This window comes from Muscardinus avellanarius (genome assembly GCF_963383645.1).
Source record: "Muscardinus avellanarius genome assembly, chromosome: 12".
Taxonomy (NCBI): Eukaryota; Metazoa; Chordata; class Mammalia; order Rodentia; family Gliridae; genus Muscardinus; species Muscardinus avellanarius.
In genome coordinates this window covers 55,449,163-55,474,660 of record NC_137798.1, presented here as the reverse complement: position 1 = coordinate 55,474,660, position 25,498 = coordinate 55,449,163, and the positions used below count along the sequence as shown (strand labels likewise).

The window sequence follows — 25,498 nt, the reverse complement described above, 5'->3', positions numbered from 1 at the left end:
GGCTGGGGTCCCAGAAAAAGAATCCCTCAATCAGGCCATCTCCATCTTCATGCAGACCCTCGAAGGGAATGGGGAAATCTCGTCCTAGTGATGCTCACACTGACAGAGTCTGGATCACCTTTTGGTTGTACTTTCTACTTGAACTGGGAGCTGCTGGTCCAGGTGGTCATTCCTTCATCCTCCCATCAGGGCAAAATGTTACAGAGGGGCAGGAAAGCCCAAGGACATGATACCTTACTAAACTTCCTCATGAAAAGCTTCTAATGTGATGTTCTGGAGCTAGCATTTAGGAGCTGATGGGAGCTGATTATGCACATCCCTTCCCAACTCCAGTTTAAGTGTCTTCACATTATAGCTTGAAATAAATTGACCATGGTGAGAGTATTTGCACCAGAAATAGGCAATGCTATCTAAATCAGAGCTTCCCTGCAGAGCCACCCCTGCTCTAAAGAACCATTTTATCAGTACACTTCTTCCTTATGGCAGTATTTTTTTTTCAGTACTGAGATTTGAAACCAGGATCATTAACTGAGCTATGCCACACTTCTGACCATCATTATCAGCATAATAATAATAATAATAATAATAATAATAAATTATTATTATTTAAAATTTTGAAATAAGGTCTCAAGTTGTTGAGGGTCCTGCTAAATTGCTGAGGCTGACCTTGGACCTTCTATCCTCCGGTCTCAGCCTCCCAAGTACTGGGATCACAAGCATGTGCTATTGCACTCAGCTGGCAGTAATTCCATATTGTTCATCAGACACACAGATGCCTGGGCTCCTTCTCCCAGAAATTCCGTTTTAGTTGTTCTCAGGTGGACAGTTGTAGTGGTTGGTGCATGGCTGCAATCCTGCAAGAACTTGTTTCAAAATGGAAAATAAAGTAGGGCTAAGGCATAGTTCAGAGGTAACGTGTATGAATTTTTTATTATTTTTATTATTTATTTGATACTGGGGGTAGAACACAAAGGCATTCTATTTCTGAACTACATCCCCAGGCCATATGTATGTATGTATGTATGTATGTATGTATGTATGTATGTATATATGTATGTATATATTTTTTTGCAGTACTGGGGATGAAACCCAGGGGGCATTCTACCTCTGAGGTACACCCCCACTTCTATTTTTTTATTCTTTTTTTGAAACAGGGTCTCACTGAGTTGCAAAGGGCCTAAGTAGCTGAGGCTGTCTGCGAACCACAATCCTCCTGTCTCGGCCTCCCAAACACTGGGATTACAAGTGTGAGCCACTGCCCGGTTCTTAGTTTCCATTTTGAAATAGGGTCTTTCTAGGTTACTGAGGGTCTTGTTAAGTTGCAGAGGCTGGCCTAGAACCTATGATCCTCCTGTCTCAGTCTCCTAAGTATTACATGCGCCACTATACCTGGAACACCTTACTTTTCAACAGCTCCCTGGGTGATATCAATGTGCAGCCAGGGTCAAGAACCACTGCCTTTCAACCAGTCACCGTGTGTGTGTGTGTGTGTGTGTGTGTGTGTGTGTGTGTGTGTGTGTGTGTTACTAGGGAGACCAAACCCAGGGAATTCTATCTCTAAGCCACACCCCCAGCCCTATTTTATTTTGAAATAGCGTCTCACTAAGTTGCTGAGGGCCTTGCTAAGTTTCTGGGACTGGCTGCAAAGCTGCAATCCTCTCTCAGTCTTCCAAATACTGGGATTGCAAGTGTGAGCCATCATGCCAGACTCTACCAGCCTTTGATATTGTGGAAGAGACCTTTAGATATCACCTTACCATTTACTTAAAACCAAATCCACTTTATTGAGTCCTGAGTTCTCCTCTCCTGGATCCTCTCTTTTCTGAGACATGTGATGGAACTGTAGAAAGCTTTGTGCAGAGCCCAGGATTTTTTCAGCCCAAAATTTTTCCTTAGTATACTTTGAGTTACTAACTGCCCTTCCCATCAGGTATCTAATAGTGTTGCAGAATGGCTTCTCTATTTCCCCCACTTTGGTTCTGGTGATTAAATTCAAGGACACTCTATCACTGAGCTACAGCCACAGCCTGTTTTATCTTTAATTTTGAGACAAAGTCTAGCTGAGTTGCCCAGGCTGGCCTTGAACCTGTGATCCTCCTTCCTTGGCTTCCTGAGTAGCTGGGATTTCAGGCTTGTGCCACTGTTCCTGGCACAGAACAACATCTTAGTGTTGGGAGCTGCCAGAGACATAGGCCTCAGGCACTAATTCATTTTATCTTTTATTTTATTTTGGTGGTGAGGATTGAACCCAGGGACACTTTACCTCCAAGCTGCACCCCCAGCCCTATTTTATTTTTTGTTTGAAAACAGGGTCTTGCTCGGTGGCTGGGAGCCTCAATAAATTGCTGAGGCTGGCTCCAAACCTATGATTCTCTTTCTCAGCCTCCCAAGTACTGGGGTTAGAAAGGTGTAGCATGACAACTGACTCACTAATTCTTTTTAAGTAAACAATGCCTTTTCTCTTTTTCATAAATCTTTGAAAAATTTTAGGCAAAAATAAAATATTTTGAAGATTATGTATGCAGGGTTTGTTTTGTTTAGAACTTGCTGAAGTTTTATTAACCCTAGCAATACATTTTTATATTTATTTTGTGTAAAGCATAGAGGTCAGGAATTTGAGCATTTGGTGGTGAGGACATGGATGATACCTTAGCCACATCTTCATAAAGACCAGGATAAAAAGGAGTGGGGTTCTCCTTAGGTATCCTTTGCTCCCTAGCTCCTCCTCTTTGCCTGGTTTGTAGCTGAGTTAATACTGCTTTGTAATATTTGCTATTATATAAAAACATATTGCTGTGCTTTTCTGTGCTTTATTTGTGCACAACCCTGGAAGATATGGAGCCAATTAGAAAGAAAATGTATAGGATGATTTAGGGGTGAGAAAAATTGGGGGGAGGGGCTGGAAGTATGGATCAGTGGTAGAGCACAAGGTTAGCATGTACAGGGTCCTGGATTCAATTCCAGTAGGAAAAAGGAAGGAAGGAAGGAAGGAAGGAAGGAAGGAAGGAAGGAAGGAAGGAAGGGAGGGAGGGAGGGAGGGGAAGGGAAGAAAGAAGGAAGGAAGGAAGGGAGGGGAAGGGAGGAAAGAAGGGAGGAAGGAAGGGAGGGGAAGGGAGGAAAGAAGGAAGGAAGGGAGGAAGGAAGGAAGGGAGGGGAAGGGAGGACAGAAGGAAGGAAGGGAGGAAGGAAGGAAAGAAGGAAGGGAGGGAGGGAGGAAGGAAGGGTGGGAGGAAGTGAAGTGGGAACTGGCAAACACTGCCTTCCTCCCAAGCCCCAGGGTGTGGGCCGTGAGTGGGAAGACAGGGAGGTGGCCCCCGGCAACACCGAACCCTTTGTGAGGTGAGGGGGTGCCGGAGAGACAGTGGAGAGGGAAGCCTCGAGATGGGGCAGAGTGTTTCCTCTTCTCGTTTCTCTCCCTCACGGGCTGTCTGGTCTCTTACTCTCAGGATTCAGATCACATGCAAATGCCATCAGAGTTTGAATTTATGAGTTAAATTTATGAGTTAAACAGAATTTGGTCACATAGCTGGAAAGCAACCCTGCCCCTCCATGAGAAGCTTTTACGATTCTGCGCTGTTGACTTAGGCAGGATGCCTGAACGTTGACGAGACCTTCCCAGGAACTATTTGAGATGTTAAATTTCATGGAAACTGGTGAAATGTTTTAAGATTAAATAACACATCTCTTGTTCTCTCTCTCTCTTCCTCTCAGGAAAATGGCAGACAGTTTTTCGGTAAGTGTTTCATGCCACTTTTCTTGGCCACATATATGTTCACTGAGTCCAAGGGCTTAGCTTTTACTACACGCTTCCTCAGCCTCGCTTGTGCGCCAAGGGCCTGTTAGCTAGTCTTGTTCTTCCAGCAGCAGTCCTGGGGAAAAAGCAAGGCGGAGAGAGGCCTGGGACCCGGCAACAGGAACCCCTTCACTGGGCTGGGAGCAGCAGGGTGCCAAGGTCTGAGCACAGAGTCTGTGCTTGTGTTTCTCATGGGATTAGGAAGCACCTGCCTGCTGTACTCCAAGCTGCTCCAGAGGCTGAGGCAGGGGGATGTCCAGTTCCAGCCCAGCCTAGGCAAAACAGCCAGACCTTGTCTCAAAATAAAATGTTCAAAAGGGGGAGTGCATGGCCTAGAATGTAGGTCAGTGGTAGAGCCTGGGACCTAGCATGGCCAAGGCCCTGTGTTCAATCCTCAATTTCTTTTTTGCTAAAAGAGAAAACAAACACACAAACAAAAAAGACCCCACGAAAACATGCACTTGTAGATAAAGGAGAGCTAGCTCCAGACTTGAGCAGATCACAGAAACACAGCCCTCACTGACCTGAGATGACTGGAAGCCAGAATACAGTGAAAAAGTCTGAGTCTAGTCTTTAATATTAATAGATAGGCAAAAATATTGATATTTTTCCTCTTCTTAGGTCTCAATTTTTTTTACTTCTCCCTTTTTTGGATCACAATGTCTGTTTTACTGTAAAAAAAATCTGCTCTTATGAATGTTTTATATCCGCTAATTGTTTGTGTCTTCCTTTCTAGCTTAACGATGCCCTATCTGGGTCTGGAAACCCAAGCCCTCAAGGATGGCCTGCTGCATGGGGGAACCAGCCTGGGGCTGGAGCAGGGGGATACCCAGGGGCTTCCTATCCTGGGGCCTATCCCGGGCAGGCACCTCCAGGGCCTTACCCCGGACAGGGACCACCCGGTGCCTACCCCGGACAGGGACCACCTGGTGCCTACCCTGGACAAGCACCTCCTGGTGCCTATCCAAGCCCAACTGCGCCCGGACCTTATCCGGGGCCTCCTCCACCTGGAGCCTACCCGGGGCAGCCAGGTGGGCCTGGGGCCTACCCACCTCCTGGACAGCCCAGCGCTCCTGGAGCCTACCCTGCCTCTGGCCCCTTCAGCAGCCCTGCCGGACCACTGGTAAGATGGCATAGTTGTGTCATGAACTTGATATGCAAAGGGTACCAGGGACATTTGAATATTTAAACCTGCTGCTTACAGCCACTTCTCAAGAAAAGAAAAAGAATGTTTATTGTGTGTACAGTTAGCATAAAGAGAAGACAAGGATCTTTCAAAGGCATTGATAATCTGCTTTCATACAAATCAGGTTAAACCAGGAGTGGTGGCACACACTTGTAATCCCAGTACTTGGGAGGCTGAGACAGAAGGATTGCAGGTTCGGAGCCAGCCTCAGCTACCTAGTAAGGCCAACTGCAACTTAGTGAGACCCTGTTTCAAAAAATAAAATAAGCGCTGGGCGTGGTGGCGCATACTTGTAATCCCCGCGCTTGGGAGGCTGAGACAGGAGGATCACACAGGTTCAAAGCCAGCCTCAGCTACTTAGTGAGGCTCTCAGCAACTTAGTGAGACCCTGTTTCCAAATAAAATATAAAATGGGTCTGAGAGTATAGCCCAGAGGTAGAAAGCCTCTGGGTTCCACCCCCAGTACCACACACACACGCACACACACACACACACACACACACACACACACACTAAATAAATAAATAAATAAATAAATGAAATAAAATAAGCTGGGTGTGTTGGTTCACACTTGTAAGCCCAGCATTTGGGAGGCTGAGATAGAAGGATCGCAGTTCGAGGACAGCCTCAGCTACTTATTGAGGCCCTTCGCAACTCAGTGAGACTCTGTTTCAAAATAAAGAATAAAAAATAGGGCTGGGGGTGTGGCTCAGAGGTCAAATGCCCCTGGGTTCCATCCCCAGTACCACAAAAATAAATAAATAAATAAATAAATAAATAAATAAATAGCAAATAAATAAAATAATTTTAAAAATAGGACTGGGGATGTACTTCGGAGGTAGAATGCCCCTGGGTTCAGTCCCCACTACCGCAAAAGACAAAACCCCACACAGGATGTATTGATGGACTGAGTTTTATTGGGCATGGTGGCACATGCTTGTAATCTCAGTACTTGGGAGGCTGAGACAGGAGGATCACAGGTTTGCATCCAGCCTCAGAACTTGTGAAGCCCTCTACAATTTTGTGAGACCCTGTTTCAGAATCAAGAATAAAATATAGCTTGGAGGCAAAACGCTCTTGAGTTTCACCCCCAGTATCACAAAAAATAAATAAACGAATAAATAAAGTTAATATCAGAGTAATGGGGAGAATTTTTTTTATTCTTATTAATAAACTCCAAGTACACACAGAAAGTGCCATCAGTCTGCACCTACATATTCTCTCTCACTTAACCCCATAACCACCCATAAAATACTGTTGTTCCTATTTTACACATGGGGAAATGGGACAATGGTGATGTTGTATAATTTGTCAAGGGTTATTAAATGAACATATGGGGGGACCCAGGCACTCTGGTTTTGGAAAACCTTCTGAAGAAGACCTTATTATCTAAGGATTGAATCTGCATGCAGATTGAAACATTTTGGTAAGGGATTCTAAATGCAAACCTAACTCTGGGGGGATCCAGGCACATTTTGTCATGGATCCTTCCCTTTTGGATTCAGTCTGGTTGAGAAACAAGATATAAATAGGAAGAAAGAGCTAAACAACCATGGAGGGTGTAACAATGTCAGGACAGTGGAGAAGGTGGTGCAGGGCAGCACCATCTCCTCTGGAGACACTTTAAAGAACATCGTGGGCCGGGCGTGGTGGCGCACGCTTGTAATCCCCGCGCTTGGGAGGCAGAGACAGGAGGATCGCACAGGTTCGAAGCCAGCCGTGCGCGCTGGCTTAGGAGACTCTGTTTCCAAATAAAAATGTAAAAATAGGTCTAGGAGTATAGCCCGGAGGTAGAAGGGCTTCCAGGAAGCCCAGTACCACCACCAAAGGGCCTCACTAAGAAGCTGATGCTGTCTGCAAACCGCAATCCTCCTATCTCTCCCAAATGCTGAGATTACAAGCATGTGCCACCACGCCCAGCTTGATGCATACATTTTAACAGTAATATTTATTTACTTATTTATTTAATTTATTTTGCAGTACTAGAGATTGAACCCAGGGGCATTCTACTTCCAAGCTACAACTTCAGCCTTATTATTTATTCTTTATTTTGAAATAGAGTCCCATTAAGTTGCAGAGGGCCTCACTAAGTAGCGGAGGCTGGCTTCGAACCTGCGATCCTCCTGTCTTAGCCTCCCAAGTACTGGGCTTACAAGCGTGCTCCACCACACCTGGCTTTTTTTAACAGTGATTGATTTTAGTGTGTCATGTTTTTCCTTCCCTCCTAAAACATGACTGTTGATACACAATGTCCTTGTTTGTTCCCAGACTGTGCCTTATGACCTGCCCTTGCCTGGAGGAGTCATGCCTCGCATGCTGATAACAATCATGGGCACAGTGAAGCCCAACGCAAACAGGTAAAGGGGGCAGCATTCACAACCTGACATAGTTTTCGTTGACTGGTTTTTGAATAAGGAATGATCTGTGTTGATTTTTTTGGGGAGGGTGGGGATGGAACCCAGGGACATTCTACCTCTGAGCTACACTCCCAGCCCTATTTTTTTATTTTCTATTTTGAAACAGGGGCTCACTGAGTTGCAAAGGGCCTCACTAAGTAGCTGAGGCTGTCCGCGAACCGCGATCCTCCGGTCTCAGCCTCCCAAATGCTGGGGTTACATGGTGCGCCACCACTCCCGGCCTGTGTTTAATTTTAATGGATTTAAAAAACTGCACATTTGAAATCTTGGCTATATCAGTGTATGGCATAATCCCACAACTGAGAATGTGTTCTCGTCTAAATTGCCCAAAGGCCAGGGTCAGTAATTGGCAATACATCCTCATTTGTATTTTGGAACGCTTTGTATCACTTAATCCTCATGGTCACGACAGCACAAAAAACATCACCAACTCCTTCTGTAGGTAAAGCTGAGGCTCGGGTCCTAACTGTGGCCAGTGGCGAGCCTGGGAATCCCCGTCTTCCGAGTGGGTGTTGTGAAAGGATGTGAAAAGATTGTACAGTTAAAGACTTTATCAGAATAAATCAGCCTTTGTCGTTGGAACTGACTGATTGAGGTTGACCAGGATGGGTAAAGGTCCACTGAGCTAGTTAAGGAAAACTCATGCTGGTTGGTGGCTGCTGTGGGCGCCTGGCCCTGTATATCACCACTTGTGCTGGCTGTACTTACATACAGGACAAAGAGGCTGCGTGTCTTGAAGCCATTCTCTGTCCCTGAAAATCGTGGCGCCATTAAAGTTCCTGCGTCCATTAAGCAGCCTATGTCTCTGAGGTTTTTTTTTTTATTATTATTTTTGGTGGTACTGGGGTTCCTGGAAACCCTTCTACCTCTGGGCTACACTCCCAGACCTATTTTTTTATATTTTAATTTGGAAACAGGGTCTCCTAAGCCAGCGCAGCTGGCTTCGAACCTGTGCGATCCTCCTGTCTCTCCCTCCCAAGCGCGGGGATTACAAGCGTGCGCCACCACGCCCGGCTTTTTTTGTATTTATTTATTTATTTATTTATTTATTTATTTATTTATTTATTTGCGGGTCTGGGGATGGAACCCAGAGGCATTTGACCTCCGAGCTACACCCCTCGCCCAATTTTTTATTCTTAATTTTGAAACAGGGTCTCACTGAGTTGCAGAGGGCCTCACTAAGTAGCTGAGGCTGTCCGCAAACCGCGATCCTCTGGTCTCAGCCTCCCAAATGCTGGGATTACAAGCGTGCGCCACCACGCCCGGCCTTTTTTTGTTTTTAAATAAATCTTTTTTATTTTTTTATTTAATTTAATTTAATTTAATTTAATTTTTGGTGGTACTGGGGGTGGAACCCAGAGGCTTTCTACTTCTGGGCTATACTCCCAGATCCCAGACCCATTTTATATTTTATTTGGAAACAGGGTCTCACTAAGTTGCTGAGAGCCTCACTAACTAGCTGAGGCTGGCATCGAACCTGCGCAATCCTCCTGTCTCAGCCTCCCAAGCGTGGGGATTACAAGCGTGCGCCACCACACCCGGCGTCTCTGAGTATTTTGCATAGTACAAAGAAGGTTACATTCAAGCCAAGTACTTATTCAAGAAACTGTAAATAACCCCTAAGTATCTGTCATTTGATTCCTGGTGGATCAACATGAACCACATTCTATCACCAGATGGACACAGCTCTGATCTGTTCATTTTCCATTCACACAGTTAGTTGACGTCTCTGCCAGGCAACCTCCAGCCTCCTGTTTCTGCACAGCAGTCAGTACCCTAAGCCAAATCTTTCTATACAGCCTAGACAGCTTCTCTAGACTCAGTGACTCAGTGCTTTCTTTTCCTTTCCTTTCCTTTCCTTTCCTTTCCTTTCCTTTCCTTTCCTCTCCCTCCCCCTCCCCCGCCCGCCCACCCTCTTTCTTTCTTTCTTTCTTTCTTTCTTTCTTTCTTTCTTTCTTTCTTCTTTCTTTCTTGTGGTACTGGGGGTGGAACCCAGGGGATTTCCTACCTCTGGGCTATGTTCCCAGACCTATTTTTATACTTTATTTGGAAACAGGGTCTAAGTTGCTGAGAGCCTCACTCAGTAGCTGAGGCTGGCTTCAAACCTGTGCGATCCTCCTGTCTCTGCCTCTCAAGCGCGGGGATTACAAGCGAGCGCCACCACGCCCGGCTCAGTGCTTTCTTATACATGCATCTCCCACCCACCCTCCACACCCTATGCTTGTGTCCCTACCCATGTTTCCTCCCAACATAACATACAACCTAGCATACCACATAGATGGCACAACTCATGTGTGATGTCCATTCACCTCAAGCCCTAACACGCAGAACTACAAGATATTCTTGCCACAGTTAGGTCATTGCACTAAAAAGTTTAGGTGCAGTAATACTAGAGGTGTAGACTGAAACTGTGGAAGATCAAAACCAATTCTGGTTGAAATAGTTAATGGCAGTAAAATGAAAAGGAAACAGACAAACTGTTTCTTGGTCCTACAGACTTTTCTATGATGAATTGCATGAAAAAAAAAAAAAAAGAACTGCTAGAGTGACAGAGGTAACAAAACCTTCCTTTCACTTCAGACGGAATAGAGCCATTAGACATTGAGTCAAGTGCAAACTCTACTGCCATTTTCCCCTTCACTGTAAGATACGTTTGTGGTTGAATGTGACGGCCGCTGAGTAAGTCAAAATGCTCCGAGAAGCTGAGTATGGTGGCGCACCCTTGTGATCCCAGGACTTGGGAGGCCGAGACAGGAGGATCACCAGCTCACAGCCCATCTCAGCTACTTAGTGAGGCTTTCTGCAATTTAGTCAGACCCTACTTCAAAACAAATAATAATAATAATAGTAATAATAATAATAATAACAATAATAATAATAAATTGGTCTGTGGGCGTAGCTCAAAGAATTGAGAATTTTCCTGGGTTTAATTTCTAGTAACACACACACACACACACACACACACACACACACACACACACACACCCCAGACAACAATGAATGGACCTAGGAGCACAGAACTTGTTTTAAAACAAGAACAGTAGCTGACTCTGGTTTGGTACTTTATAGAGCATGCCTGGAAAAACTCAGAGGTAGAGTGCATTAGCATCCAAGGAGAAGGCAGAAGGTCAACATTCACACTCTCGCTTTCCACCTCCTATCACGGAACGTCCCACATGTTTATTGTCGTGTCTTTACAATTCAGCAATACCGTACTGAATGTTAACCGCATTGTCTCATTCTTGTTGTTGTAGAGGAAATAGGCTTCTGGTCAACCACCAGGGAAGCCAGGTAGTGGATAGTTATTGATGTTGCCGGCTTGCCTTTACAAGTATTAAAAGAGATTAACTAAAATTGCGATGGTATTTTGTGTGTGTGTGTGTGTGTGGTACTGGGGTTCCTGGAAGCCCTTCTAACTCCGGGCTACACTCCCAGACCTATTTTATATATTTTTTTAAATTTGGAAACGGAGTCTCTTAAGCCAGAGAGGCTGGCTCCACCGAACCAGCGCGATCCTCCTGTCTCTGCCTCCCAAGCGCGGGGATTACAAGCGTGCGCCACCACGCCCAGATGCCATGGTATTTTAAAAGTGGCTGTAAGCCTCTATAAGGAATCTTGAGGGGGTTTCATGAGTAGAGTCTGTAAAGACTGCGCCCAGCTGAATGGGAACCATGGGACCAAAGACAGTGAAGCGACAAACACATATCGCCTTGCTGGCCTCCACATTTTATGATAGTACCAGGAATATTGGGCTACACCTATTTCCCAGTTTGAACCCATGCCCACCTTATTTACTTTCCATCCAGAAAATAGTTCCTATAGAGTATGACATGAGTTGCTTTTTAGAAACTTGCATGTTCTTGATAAAAAAAACATAGCTTTAATCATCTTACCAACTCTGGTCTTTGGTTTTGAACAGACTTGCTTTAGACTTCAAAAGAGGGAATGACGTTGCCTTCCATTTTAACCCACGTTTCAATGAAAACAACAGTAAGGTCATTGTGTGCAACACAAAGATGGACAACGCCTGGGGAAAGGAAGAAAGACAGAAGGCCTTCCCATTCGAAAGTGGAAAACCATTCAAAGTAAGTTGTCTCAGCTACTGGATACTGATAATATACATTTCTCATGGAAAATCCCCCTGACACCACAACTTGCTTGAGATGAATTTTTATGGCCTGTCCTGGGGGACCTGACCAGTCTGTCTCCCTGCCGTCCTCAGCTCGGCAGGCTGAGAACCTGGCTGGAAGTGGCACGGGCCCTAGTTCCTTTCCCCCACCTCGCCAACGTCACTGTTGGTAAAAAAAACATATATCATCATAATTAAAAATGGCACAAAGTCTTTATGACACGGCTCACTGGGACTTTAGTTCCTTCAGACAGTGTAGCTGGCAGGGCAATTAGAAGTAAGTGTTTTTTTTTTTCTCTCTAATTTTAGAATGCTCCTAGTTCAATCCCCAGGACTAAAAAACAAAAAGTTAATGTTTGTCTTATTGAAAGAAAAATTTATAGAGGTGTGTGTGTGTGTGTGTGTGTGTGTGTGTGTGTGAGAGAGAGAGAGAGAGAGAGAGAGAGAGAGAGAGAGAGAGAGAGAGAGAGAGAGAATGAATGAATGGGGGATCGAACCCACAGGCATTTGACCTCTAAGCTAGACCCCACTGTTTTCTTTTTATGTGTGGTACTTGGGATTGACCCCAGGGGCATTCTACCTCCAAACTACAGCCAAGCCCAATTCTTTTCCTTTTTCTTTTGAAACAAGGTCTTACTAGGTTTATGAGAGTCTCAGTACGTGCTGAGGCTGTTCTTGAACCTACAGCCCTCCTGTCTCAGCCTCCCAAGTATTGGGATTACAGGCGTGCACCACCACACCTGGTGTTAGATGTTTAATTTAGAAGTCCATCCTTTACCCCTTCCTCCATACTCACAGAACTTACAATTTGTTGAGTATCTTCCCAGCATTTTCTATAACAGGCAACATATTTTTTGTTTATTTTGTGGTGCTAGGACATTCTACCATTGTGCAACATCCCCACTCCTTTTTATTTTTCATTTTGAGACAGGGTCTCCCTGAGTTTTCTAAGTTGATCTCAAACTTGAGATCCTCCTGCCTCAGCCTCTCAAGTAGCTGGGATCACAGACTTGTGCCACTATGCCTGGTTCTTCTTCTTTCTTTCTTTCTTTTTTCTTTTTTTTTTTTAAAGTGGTACTAGTGATTAAACCCAGAGGCATTTTACCTCTGATCTTCACCCCCGATTTTATTTTTATTTTGAAACAGGGTCTCACTAGGTTGATGAGAGTCTCATTGAGGCTGTCTTCGAACCTGTGATCCTCCTCTCTCAGCCTCCCAAGAACTAGGATTAAAGGCATATGCCACCATGTCCAGCTTGCTTCATCTTTTTTTCTGTTGATTAAATGTGAATAACTGAGCCGGGCGTGGTGGCGCACACTTGTAATCCTGGCATAGGGGAGGCTGAGACTGGAGGATCACGGTTCGTGGACAGCCTCAGATACTTAGGCCCTCCGCAACTTAGTGAGACCCTCTTTAAAAATAAAGAATAAAAAAACAGGGCAGGGGCTGTAGCTCAGAGGCCAAATGTCCCTAGGTTCCATCCCCAGACCTGAAAAAAAAAAAAAAATCGGAATAACCTGGAGTTTACTTTTGCTATAAGGTTATGTTCTCTGCATTTTAGTTCCACAAATGATGATGATGAAATATTGGATATACTGTGCTAGCCCGGTTCAGAATCACTGGATACTTTTCCCTCTTTTAACTTAAATTGACATAAAATCTATTTTGTGTATAATATGTCTTTTTTTTTGTGGGTCTGTGGATGGAACCCAGGGGCATTTGACCTCGGAGCTACACCCCCTGCCTTATTTTTTATTCTTTAATTTGAAACAGGGTCTCACTAAGTTGTGGAGGGCCTGAGTAACTGAGGCTGTGTGCAAACCGCGATCCTCTGGTCTCAGCCTCCCAAATGCTGGGATTACAAGTGTGTGCCACCACGCCCAACCCTTATGATATCTTGAAATATGTGCACACCACGGGACAGCTGAATTGTGCTAGTTATCGTACGCATCCCCTCACGTGTGCACATCTTTCAGATTCAAGTCCTGGTGGAGCCGGACCACTTCAAGGTTGCTGTCAACGATGCCCACTAGTTGCAGTTCAATCATCGGATGAGAAACCTCCAGGAAATCAACAAGCTGGGAATTTCTGGTGACATCACTCTCACCAGTGCTTCACATGCCATGATTTAATCTGCCAGGGCTGGAGTCTTTCAAAATAAATGGAATCGAAACCTTAAACATTAAAGGCTTTATGTTCACCGTGAGTGGAACATTTTACATTTATTCATCAATATCCTTCTTGTAAGTCATCCATTTAATAAATATTCTTATGCTGAGAGCTGCCTGTCTTTATGTGTCATTGAAGGGGAGTTTATTTAAGATAACATACAATGTAAAAAGAAATGTGTGGCAATATTAATATTGCATCCGAGCTGGCTGTGGTGGCACCTGCCTGTAATCTCAGTGCTTCGGAGGCTGGGACAGGACTGCAGGTTCCAGGCCAGTCTCAGCAATTTGAGGTCTTCAGTAACTTAGACCCTGTTTCAAAACAAAAAATAAATTGGGCTGGGGCTATAGCTCAGAGGTAGAATGTTGTTGCCTCTGGGTTCAATCCCTAGTACAAAACAAAACAAAACAAACAACCTCCTAAACCTGCATCAGGGGCTCCCAAAGTTTTCTATACTAGGTAACATCGTTAAGAGAAAGTAAATACTGCCGGGCGTGGTGGCGCACGCTTGTAATCCCCGTGCTTGGGAGGCGGAGACAGGAGGATCGCGCAGGTTCGAAGCCAGCCGTGCTGGTGTAAGAGACCCTGTTTCAAAAATATAAAATAGGTCTGGGAGTGTAGCCCGGAGGAAGAAGGGCTTCCAGGAACCCCAGTACCACCAAAAAAAAAAAAAAAAAAAAAAAAAAAGAAAGTAAATACTGCCCCCACTCGAATTCTCTCTTCTAGTTTCCTCAAAACTAGGAGATGCTCAAAGGAAATCATCCTGATTTCTTACACAAGGAAATGTACCATATTGCATTCTGGTGCTCACGCTGCTCAGTTCTGGAGATACATTCTGAGGAACTTAGTGGGGGATTCCCTCACGTGAACAGCGAGCGCACCTACACAGACGCAGGGGGTTTAGGTCACTCATTCTACACGGCTTCCTGTTACAAGAGAACCGGTAGGCGTGGCATGTATGATGCTGTTGCCACCATTAACACCACATAATATCTCACAGTAAACTTTTTTGTGTGTGGTATTGGGACTGAACTTAGGGCAGGTAACCACTGAAATACACCCCAGCTCTGCCCCTTTTATTTATTTTACTTTTTGCGGTACTGGGGATGGAACCCAGGGACATTCGACCTCCAAGTGACACCCTTGGCCCTATTTTGTATTCCTTATTTTGAAACAGGGTCTCACTGATCGCAAAGGGCCTCACTAAGTAACTGAGGCTGTCCACAAACCACGATTCTCCTCAGCCTCCCAAATGCTGGGATATTACAACCTGGAGCCACCACGACCAGCTGGATTTTTTTTTTTTTTTAAATAAACGGAAGGAAGCCGGGCGTGGTGCTGCACGCTTGTAATCCCAGCATTTGGCATTTGGGAGGCCGAGACCCAGAGGACTGCAGTTTGCAGACAGCCTCAGCTACTTAGGCCCTCCGTGACTTCAAAATAAAGAATAAAATATAGGCAGGGGTGTAGCTCCGAGGTTGAATGCCCCTGGGGTCCATCCCCAGACCCACAAAAAACATAAATGAAAAAAATAAGTGGAAGAAATATCATCCAAAGAACAAAGGACATTGTAAATACATAGACCAGTTACATAGTTGCTTATTATCGTGTGTACTGTTTTATACCCGGCAGTGCAGGTTCCTTCACACCAGCATCACCACAAACCTGTACTGTGCTGCACTGCAAAGGCCTTGTCACTAGCTGGCTGGAATTCTTCGTCTCCATCATAATTCACCACATTTGTAGCTCATCACTGACCAAAATGTTATGTAGCATTTGATTTTATTTTCTTGGCTGTTTAATACTTTTAATCTCTCTATATCTTAATGCTTTCAAATTAGTATTTGATACCAACATGAGACAACCTGTCTGTTTTTTGAAATTTCCAGATTTATAGAAAAAATAGTATCTTAATTAGAAAGCTTTTAAAATTTAATTGTTCCCTAGCCGGGCGTAATCCCAGCATTCGGGAGGCTGAGACCAGAGGATTGCGGTTTGCGGCCAGCCTCAGCTACTTAGTGAGGCCCTCCGCAACTCAGTGAGACCCTGTTTCAAAATAAAGAATAAAAAATTGGGCAGGGGGTCTAGCTCGGAGGTCAAATGCCTCTGGGTTCCAACCCCAGCCCCCCCCCCAATTTAATTGTTCTCATTGTCAAAAAATTTTTCTTTTTTGCAATACCGGGGATTGAACCCTGGGGCATTTTGAACTATACCCCAGCCCTATTTTTTATTTTTTATTTTGAAACAGGGTCTCATTAAGTTGCCGAGGGCCTCACTAAGTAGCTGAGGCTGGTCTTATACCTGCGATCCTCCTGTCTCAGTCTCCCAAGTACTGGGATTACAAGTGTGCACACCACGCCCAGCTGTTAGTATTCTTATAATAAGGCTTTTCTACACTTCATCACCAGGAAGCCTAACGAGTAAGATGATTTCAGAGCTAGGCTGAGGTCATGCCACTTCAGCTCAGAGGACCTTTGTTTATTACTGTTTCTCTGATACCATCTTCCTAAACACTTCACACTGTTCATGGTGACAAGTTGGTTTTCCCAGGAAGCAGAATAGAATGCAAGGTTTCCGGGGGAATGCACCTGCCTCGAGACTGATGGGTAACTGAGTGTGGTGGTGCATGCCTATAATCCTAGCACCCTAGCACTTGGGAGGCTGAGACAAGAGGATTGCTGGTTCAAGGCCCAGCCTCAAATACAGCGAGACTCACAGTTTCAAAATAGAAAATAAAAAGTGCTGGGAGCTGGGCGTGGTGTCGCATGCTTGTAACACCAGTATTCGGGAGGCTGAAACAGGAGGATCACGGTTCCCAGCCAGCCTCAGCTACTTAGTGAGGTCTTTTGCAACTCAGTGAGACCCTGTTTCTAAATAAAGAATAAAATGTAGGGCTGGGGGTGTAGGTCGGAGGTAGACTGCCCCTGGATCCCATCCCTAGTAACACACACACACACACACACACACACACAGCAGGGGATATAGCTTGGAGGTGGAATGCACCTGGGCCCAATCCCCAATACCACAGAAAAACAAAACAAATCAACTCTGGGGACAAGAACATGACTGGGCAGAGGGAGAAATTCAATAGCCAGCGGAAGCCGCTCCGGGCATTCTGATGTTGGGACCACCCTTCTGAGTGGGAGAGGCCTCGGCCTTCACATCTCCACCTCAACCAACCAGTAAGTCGTCTGGGACATGGTGTGACTTTGGTAAATGTCTCCCTTCAGCCGAGGCAGGATCTATAAAGGGCAAGCTGAGGGCTGTCTGTCCTCTTTGGGTCCCTAAAGAGATCTGGACAACACATCACAGCATATTCAAAAAATTATGCATGCCGGGCGTGGTGGCGCACGCTTGTAATCCCCGCGCTTGGGAGGCGGAGACAGGAGGATCGTGCTGGTTCGGAGCCAGCCTCGCTGGCTTAAGAGACCCTGTTTCCACATAAAATGTTAAAAAATAGGTCTGGGAGTGTAGCCTGCGGGAGTGTATCCTGGAGGTAGAAGGGCTTCCGGGAACCCCAGTACCACCAAAAAAAAAAAAAAAAAAAAAAAAGCAAACTCTTTACACTAACTTTGTCTTTACTGTTCCACTCAGATGATTAAATGGAAAAGCATATAGCTTTGGAGGTAAAAACCCAAAACACAACTTGGTTTACACAATAGCCTTAGTTCCTTTGTCTATAAAATGGGCATATTTCTTCATTTATATGCTGTTTGCAAAAGGAGTGCCAAATAGGTGGTGATGAATAAATGGAAATTTCCCTTTTTATTTTGGAAAGACTCTTGTTCTACTCAGTTTGTTTCTAAAGGTTTCCCCAACACCTCTAGAGCTCTATAGCCCAAGAACACTCTCTGGTTGGAGGGGACATGGATGGTTGCCAGCCCAATACACAATATACCAGCCTGGATCTCATTCAAGTGTAACCCCAGATTCAATAGGAAGTCCTGATTTGTGTAAGCTAATCCCCTGCTGACTCACTGATCTGCAGGTAGGATGTGTATCAGTTGGCCTAACCAGGCCAAAGGGAAGGACTGACCTCTGGGTGTCACCAGTAGCCATCTTATGACCCCCACAGGACTCAGCTTTAGAGAGGCCAACACCAAGGACAAGGGAGCAGCTAGGAATGGAGTGCTGAACCTTGGTACCATCATTGGGCTGTCGACTGTAAAACGCCTGGAACCACCCTGTTGACTCATGAAATAGTAAATTTCCCTATTGTTAGGCCAATTTGTGTCTATTACTTGTTTGAATAATTCAAATAAGCCAGACAGAAAACACACACATACACAAATGTTAGCTTTTGCCAGGTAGGGTGGTGCATGCCTGTAATCCCAGTACTTGAAAGGCTGAGATGGGAGGATCACAGGTTTGTGCCCAGCCTCAGCAACTTAGTGAAATTCTGTTTCAAAATAAAGAATAAAATAGGGCTGGGGGTGTTACTTGGAGGTAGAATGCTCCTGGGTTCCATCTGAAGTACACACACACACACACACACACACACACACACACACACACACGGTGTGAGCCAAACATGGTGGCACATGCCTACATTGCCAGTACTTGGGAGGCTAAGAAAGGAGGATCACAGCCAAGGCGTGGTGGTGCACACTTGTAACCCCAGTACTTGAGAGGCTGAGACAAGGGGATCACAGGTTTGCAGCCAGCCTCGGCTACTTAGTGAGGCCCTCCACAACACAGTGAGACCCCGTTTCAGAATAAAGAGTAAAAAATAGGGCTGGGAGGTAGAATGCCCTGGGTTTAAAATAAATAAATAAATAAAAAGATAAAGAAAAAAGAAAGTAGGATCACAGGCTTGAGGTCAGTCTCAGCAATTTAGCAAAACCCTGTTTCAAAAAATAAAAATGGGAGCTGGGCATGGTGGCGCACGCTTATAATCCCAGCAGTCAGGAGGCTGAGACTGGAGGATCGCAGTTCGCGGACAGCCTCAGCTACTTAGGCCCTCTGCAACTTTAGTGAGACCCTGTTTCAAACATAAAGAATAAAAAATAGGGCAGGGGGTGTAGCTTGGAGGTCAAATGCCCCTGGGTTCCATCCCCAGACCTGCAAAAAAAAAAAAAAAAAAAAAAGAAAAAAAGGTCAGATGTGGTGGCGTATGCTTGTAATCCCAGCATTTAAGAGGATAAGATAGGAAGATCTGGGTTTGTGGACAGCCTCAGCTACTTAGTGAGGCCCTTTGCAACTCAGTGAGACCCTGTATCACAATAAAGAATTAAAAAAAAAAAAATAGACCTGGGGATATAGCTTGGCGGTAGAATGCCCCTGGGTTCCATCCCTAGTTCTGCAAAAAAAAAAAAAAAAAAAAAAAAAAAGAAATCCCTAATCTTGAAAGGTTAAAGTTCCTACTTGTTCTGAAAGTGGCTCCAATTCTCAACTCATTTTCAGACAGAAATAAAACACAGGCCTGGTTACAAGCTTTAGCTACTGAGTCTTCTTGCCACTGTTATCCTATGGCTCTGGATTTTGCAACCCTATACTTAAGAGTTTATAAAAGAGAAATATTTCAAACACATTATGTGATTGATATGATTTCTTTCAATGTCTGTTTGCCTTATCAAGGGGAAATGAAAAGAAAGGTAAGGGTTTCATAGGCAGTTGTAATAATTTGAAATTGCAGCATATAAACTCACTTCATAGTCCAGAAAACTCATCTCAAGAAGCTCAGCACACCCTGGAAAATGCAAGACTCAAAGCTGTTTTGGTTTTTGTTCTTTTTTGTGGACCTGGGGATGGAACCCAGGGGCATTCTATCTTTGAGCTACACCCGCAGCCCTCTTTTTTTAGTCATTATTTTATTTTTGAAAGAGGGTTTCACTGAGTTGTAATGGGCCTAAGTAGCTGAGGCCGTCTGTGAACCGTGATCCTCCAGTCTCTGTCTCCTGAATGCTGGGATTACAAGGGTGCGCCACCACATCCGGCTCTCAAAACTGTTTGTCAGCCATATATTATGAGCTCAAACTAATAAAGTATAAAATGATACAAATATTTTGGCAAAAGTTTAATATTTAAATTAAACTGAAACTGTTCATAAGCTGTAAATAAGTATACTTAGCTTTAAACCTATGCATTTTAAATAAGAGACAAGCTGGGCGTGGTGGCGCACGCTTGTAATCCCCGCGCTTGGGAGGCTGAGACAGGAGGATCGCATGAGTTCGAAGCCAGTCTTAGCTGCCTAGTGAGGCTCTCAGCAACTTAGTGAGACCCTGTTTCAAAAAAAAAAAAGGTCTGGGAGTATAGCCCGGACGTTAAAAAGCCTCTGGGTTCCACCCCAGTACCACCAAAAAATAAATAAATAAATAAACAAACAAGAGACAAAACATACTTTTTATTCTATGTGGTTAATATACAAAATATCCCCACTTCCCTTGAGAAATAGTACATCTAATACACTTGGATAAACACTGAATATTAAAACATTAGATGATACTATGTAAGTGACTGAATAAAAGCAAACATACAAATTTCTAACAGTCTAAGAATATATCACAGCACTGATAATACAAAGAGTATGTACGTATTTATTTTTAAATTCAAAGTTCTTCTGACTGTTCTCTGCTGAGGGGCCTCAGAGGTGAAAAGGCAATCAGATTACCACCGAAGGAAATACGCCTGGCATGCTCCTGGTGTCTCCCCGCCATCTGATTACTGTAGCACAGGCCCGGCTAGAGAGAAAATGACAGACATCAAGAACCATCAAGAGTTTCACCAGGTAAATCTTCAATGTGACACTAAGAGGTTAATTAATAACATAAACAAGTTTCCATCGCAACAATAAAATTATTAATAATGTAACGATTATGCTACTTTCCAGCAACACCTAGCTTCAAATAATTTTGGGGGGGGGGGCACTGGGGATTGAACCCAGAGACATTGTAACCGCTGAGCCATATCCCCAGCCCTGTTTTATTTTTGTTTGTTTTTTGTTTTTGCGGGTGTGGGGATGGAACCCAGGGGCATTTGACCTCCAAGATACACCCCCTGCCCTATTATTTTTTTTATTCTTTATTTTGAAACAGGGTCTCACTAAGTTATGGAGGGCCTCACTAACTAGCTGAGGCTGTCCGTGAACTGCAATCCTCTGGTCTCAGCCTCCTGAATGCTGGGATTACAAGTGTATACCACCACGCCCAGCTCTTATTCTTTATTTTAAAACAGGGTCTCACTGAGTTGCAAAGGGCCTCACTAAGTAACTGAGGTTGTCCTCGAACTGAGATCCTCCTGTCTCTGCCTCCTAGATGCTGGGATTACAAGCGTGTGCAACCACGCTCAGCTATACTCTTTGTTTGTTTGTTTGTTTTTGGTGGCACTGGGGTTCCTGGAAGCCCTTCTACCTCCGGGCTACACTCCCAGACCTATTTTTACATTTTTATTTGGAAACAGGGTCTCCTAAGCCAGTGCGCGGCTGGCTTCGAACCTGCATGATCCTCCTGTCTCTCCCTCCCAAGCACGGGGATTACAAGCGTGCACCACCACGCCCGGCTATACTCTTTTAATAAGAGATTAAATATATGTTTTATGTGCCTATACACTTGTCTAAATATAAATTAAAAAAGGAAAGAGGAGAGTTTTAGAAGGAGGCCACAAAGAAGAGCTAAGATTTGAACTAGATTTAGAGGCAAGAATTCATTAAAAGTCTGAGCAATTTCCAAACAAAATATCAGGACATAAACATGGCAATCTAAAAGAATATGAACAGCTGGACATGGTGGCCCATGCTTGTAATCCCAGTACTTGGGAGGCTAAAACAGGAGGATCACAGGTTTGTGGCCAGTCTCAGCTACTTAGTGAGGCCCTCTGCAACTTAGTGAGACCCTGTTTCAAAATAAAGAATAAAAAAAATAATAGGGCAGGGGGTGTATCTTGGAGGTCAAATGCCCCTGGGTTCCATCCCCACACCCGCAAAAACAAAAAACAAACAAAAACAAAAAAAAATAAAACATAAATTTAAACCTCACATACAAAAAGTAGTATTTATTTTATTTTAAAAAACAAATTGAATAAAAAAAATTTGTCAAATTAAGTGGGAAAACTTACTGAATCAAGAAGGTAGCATTCGGTAGTGAGGCTTTTATTATCAAATAGTACTGAAAAACAAGAGAAAACAATTTTTAACTTAAGTTCTACATATCAAATACCAAAACAAAAATAGAGGCTGTTTTATGCTACACACACACACACACACACACACACACACACACCCCTATTTAATTTTTTCTTTTGGTACTGGAGATTGAACCCAGGGCATTCTACCTCTGAGTTACAACCCCAGCCCTATTATTTACTCTTTATTTTGAAACAGGGTCTTACTGAGTTACAAAGGGCCTAAGTAGCTGAGACTGTCCACAAACCTAGATCCTCTGGTCTCAGCCTTCTAAATGCTGGAATTACAAGCGTGCACCACCATGCCTGGCTCACACACCCCTATTTTGATCATACTGTTTTCCTTAATTTCAGTATAAAGTATCTTCTAGACAGGCACGATGGTGCATGCCTATAATCCCTGTAATTTAGGAGGCTGAGAAAGGAGTATCACAGGTTTAAGGCCAGCCCCAATAAGTTAGCAAGAATTTTTTTTCTCCCCCTAGAACTGGGGATTCAACCCAGGGGCATTCTACCTTTAAGCTACATCCCCATTCCAATTTTTTATTCTTTATTTTGAAACAGGGTCTAAGTTGCAGAGGGCCTCACTACATAGCCGAGGCTGGGAGGTGTGAACTGGTGATTCTTCTCAGCTTTCCAAGTACAGGAATTATAAGCATGCACCACCCTGCCAAGCAAGGCTGTTTCATAATAAAGAAATAAAATAGGACTGGGGTGTGGTTCAAAGGTACGATGCCCCTGGGTTCAATTCACAGCAACACACACACACACACACACACACACACACACACACACACGTCCACACGTCTTTTACAAAGAAATCTCATGCTTGTAATAGTAAAGGCACCCAAAAGATGCCGATCAAGTGCAGTTGGTGGACATTAAATGTCTGGCCATAGTTTTACCATTTTATTTCACATTAGGCCTCAGGCCAACACCACAGAGTAGCAGATGAAAATAACAAATATAACTAGAACACATCATATTATAACAAAAACATAAGTTCTTTTTCCTCTTATAGAACAGTCACAAAGTAGGTAGGAATTATCAGGAAGGAGGAAAAATAGGCTATTTTTCAGGTTTGGGATCAAGAGAAGTGTGCTACAGCATATTTTATTTTTGCAGTATTTGGGATTAAACCCAGGAGTGTTCTACCACTGAGTGATATCCCCAGCCTTTATTTATTTATTTTCTTGACACTGAGGATTGAGCCCAGGGCACTCTGAGCTACACCCCCAGGTCTTTTTAATTTTCTTTTAAAACAGGTCTTGCTAAGTTGCTGAGACTAGTCTTCCACCTGTGCCTCTTCTCTCTCAGTCTCCCAAGTACTGGGATTACAGGCGTGCACCACCACACCAAGCTTCACGTAATTTTCATGAGATATTTATGGTGAGCATCCAATTCCTCAACTCTCATCTTTAGAAACTGGTACTCAGATTTACGATAATTTATACCTTAATCCAAGATCATTTTTTTTCTTCCTTTTCTTTTTTTTGGTGGTACTGGGGATCGAACCCAGGGGCATTCTACTTCCGAGATACATCCCTAGCCCTACTTTTAATTTTGAAATAAGGTCTCACTAAATTGCAGAGGACCTCACTAAGTAGATGAGGCTGGCCAAGATCCTGTGATTCTCCTGTCTCAGCCTCCCAAGTACTGGGACTCCAAGTGTAGGCCACCACGCCCAGCTTCCCAAGTTCATTTTTCAACAAGGTCTTATTGTGTTTTAAGTGATTTTACCTGATTGAGAAGTTTTAGCTTCTTCTTGCAAGGCATTATGTTGTGATGGCATATTTTTTTCAGGGCTACTCATCAAAACACCTTGTGAGGTAATTGAAGAATTTGTTTCCGTTGTTTCTACAACCTCTGAAATTTCTTTTTTGTTAGTAGTAATATCTTCTGCTACTCCACCAGTGAGAAGAGGTAAACTAATTCTTTCACCAGGTAAGCAATCCATCTCACAGTTTATCTTATTTACATCCTGGAATTAAAAGTGGTCATTATATTACAATAGAAGTCTTGCTGCTATCAAGTAAGAAAAACAGAAAAGTGACATTCTGAACACAAGCTATAGAACACTAAATCTTACTGTCTTGCTTCATGACAATCTGTTCAAATAACATTATAGAAGAAATAGGAACAAAGGCAAGATTCTCTACAAGTACCTACACTCCAGGGAATAGCAAAAATTCTGTGTGAAGGACTAGACAGTAAATGTAGAAGGTTTGGTGGGCCAGAATCTCATTATTAACTCCACCAATGCTTTGCAAAAACAGCTAGATATAAACCATAAGCAAATAAGCATTGCTATGTTACAGTGAAGCGGTTTACAAAAATAATGGCCATAGCTGGGTGTGGTGGCACACACTTGTTATACCAGTACTTGGGAGGCTGAGACAGGAAGATTGCAGGTTTGCGGCCTGCCTCAGTAACTTAGTGAGGCTCCCCACAACTTAGGGAGGCCCCGTTTCAAAATAAAGAATAAAAAATAGGGTGAGGTTGTAGCTCAGATGTAGAATGCTCCTGGGTTCAATCCCTGGTACCAAAAAGGAAGAAAAAGAAAGAAAAGAAAAAAAAGAAAAAAAGTGGCCCAAGTTTGATTTCTCTACCTTTCTACTTTTTCTGCTTCTCTACTTTGTGGGCTCTGTATTCATCTTGATATAGATTGAAGAACAAAAAGGCATGGTTTCAAACAATCTAAAGGCCACTGAAACAAGCACTCTGAATAAATGACTGATTTAGATGTCCAATGGAAATTCTGGGTGTTGTTTATGGAGGCATTACATATAATGGCATAGCAAATGATGTACTGGGCTATCTACCATTCTGAAATGGGACTCACATGGTTTATTTCAATTAAACCCTGCAATCCAGGACACTGAGCATCTTCTACTATGCTCTTCCTGAAAAAGAAAAGAGCCAAAAACAAAAGAGCAGCATTATACTCAGATAACTAAGCATATTACTATCTTTTTTGGGAGTACCTGTTACTGAACCTAGGGGCACTCTACCTTCGAGCCATATAGTCCCAGCCCCCCCCCCACTTTTTTTTTGTGGTACTGGGGTTCCTGGAAACCCTTCTACCTCTGGGCTACACTCACAGACCTATTTTATACTTTTTTTTTTTTTTTTTTGAAACAGGGTCTCTTAAACCAGCGTTCCTGGCTTCGACCTGCGCGATCCAACTGTCTCCGCCTCCCAAATGCTAGGAACAACATATTTTTATTATGAAATTCTTAATTCATATTTTATTAGAAATATCTGTCTCATAGTAGTACCACAGGTTCAATGCTAGTGTATACCCACCATAAATTTAGTGAGACCCTGTTTTGAAATAAAATTCAATAGGGCTGAGGGTGCAGCTCAGAGGTAGAAAACCCCTGGGTTCAATTCCCAGTACCCACCTGCCAACCCATAGGAAAATATTTATCTCAATCTCTGAATTTTTTTTAATTTATTCTTTTTCTAGTATCTTGCTTCACTTTGCCTTTATTGTACAGAGTTGTTTATTCTAAGATGCCCTTTTCAGGACTGTTTTTTAGCAATTAAGTAAATTTTTAAGAAATACTTGTAGTATGACTCAAAAGTATAGCTATTCCTAGTACAAGATAATAAACTACAGGATATATAAAAGTAAAAAATGATAATAAACTGATCTTTTATAACCTACAGATTTCTATAATACC

The 25,498-nt window shown here is 43.5% G+C and overlaps 2 protein-coding genes across 2 annotated transcripts in view; one reads left to right on the top strand and one right to left on the bottom strand.

Moving 5' to 3' along the window:
- Nucleotides 1-3,715: 3,715 nt before the first annotated feature.
- On the top strand, nt 3,716-13,558 carry LOC308271295 (galectin-3-like; the record flags this gene model as incomplete). Its single annotated transcript, XM_080707569.1, has 5 exons — nt 3,716-3,733; nt 4,530-4,916; nt 7,248-7,336; nt 11,316-11,481; nt 13,502-13,558. 5 exons carry the CDS (start codon nt 3,716-3,718, stop codon nt 13,556-13,558), a joined length of 717 nt encoding a protein of 238 aa, XP_080563695.1.
- Nucleotides 13,559-20,242: 6,684 nt separating this feature from the next.
- The window catches only part of LOC308271009 (disks large-associated protein 5-like), a gene marked incomplete at both ends in the record, with an annotated part of 53,156 nt that continues 47,900 nt past the window's right edge, over nt 20,243-25,498 (bottom strand). The window contains 2 exon segments of the mRNA XM_080707144.1: nt 20,243-20,374; nt 24,655-24,715. Coding sequence (XP_080563270.1) covers nt 20,243-20,374; nt 24,655-24,715 — 193 coding nt within the window.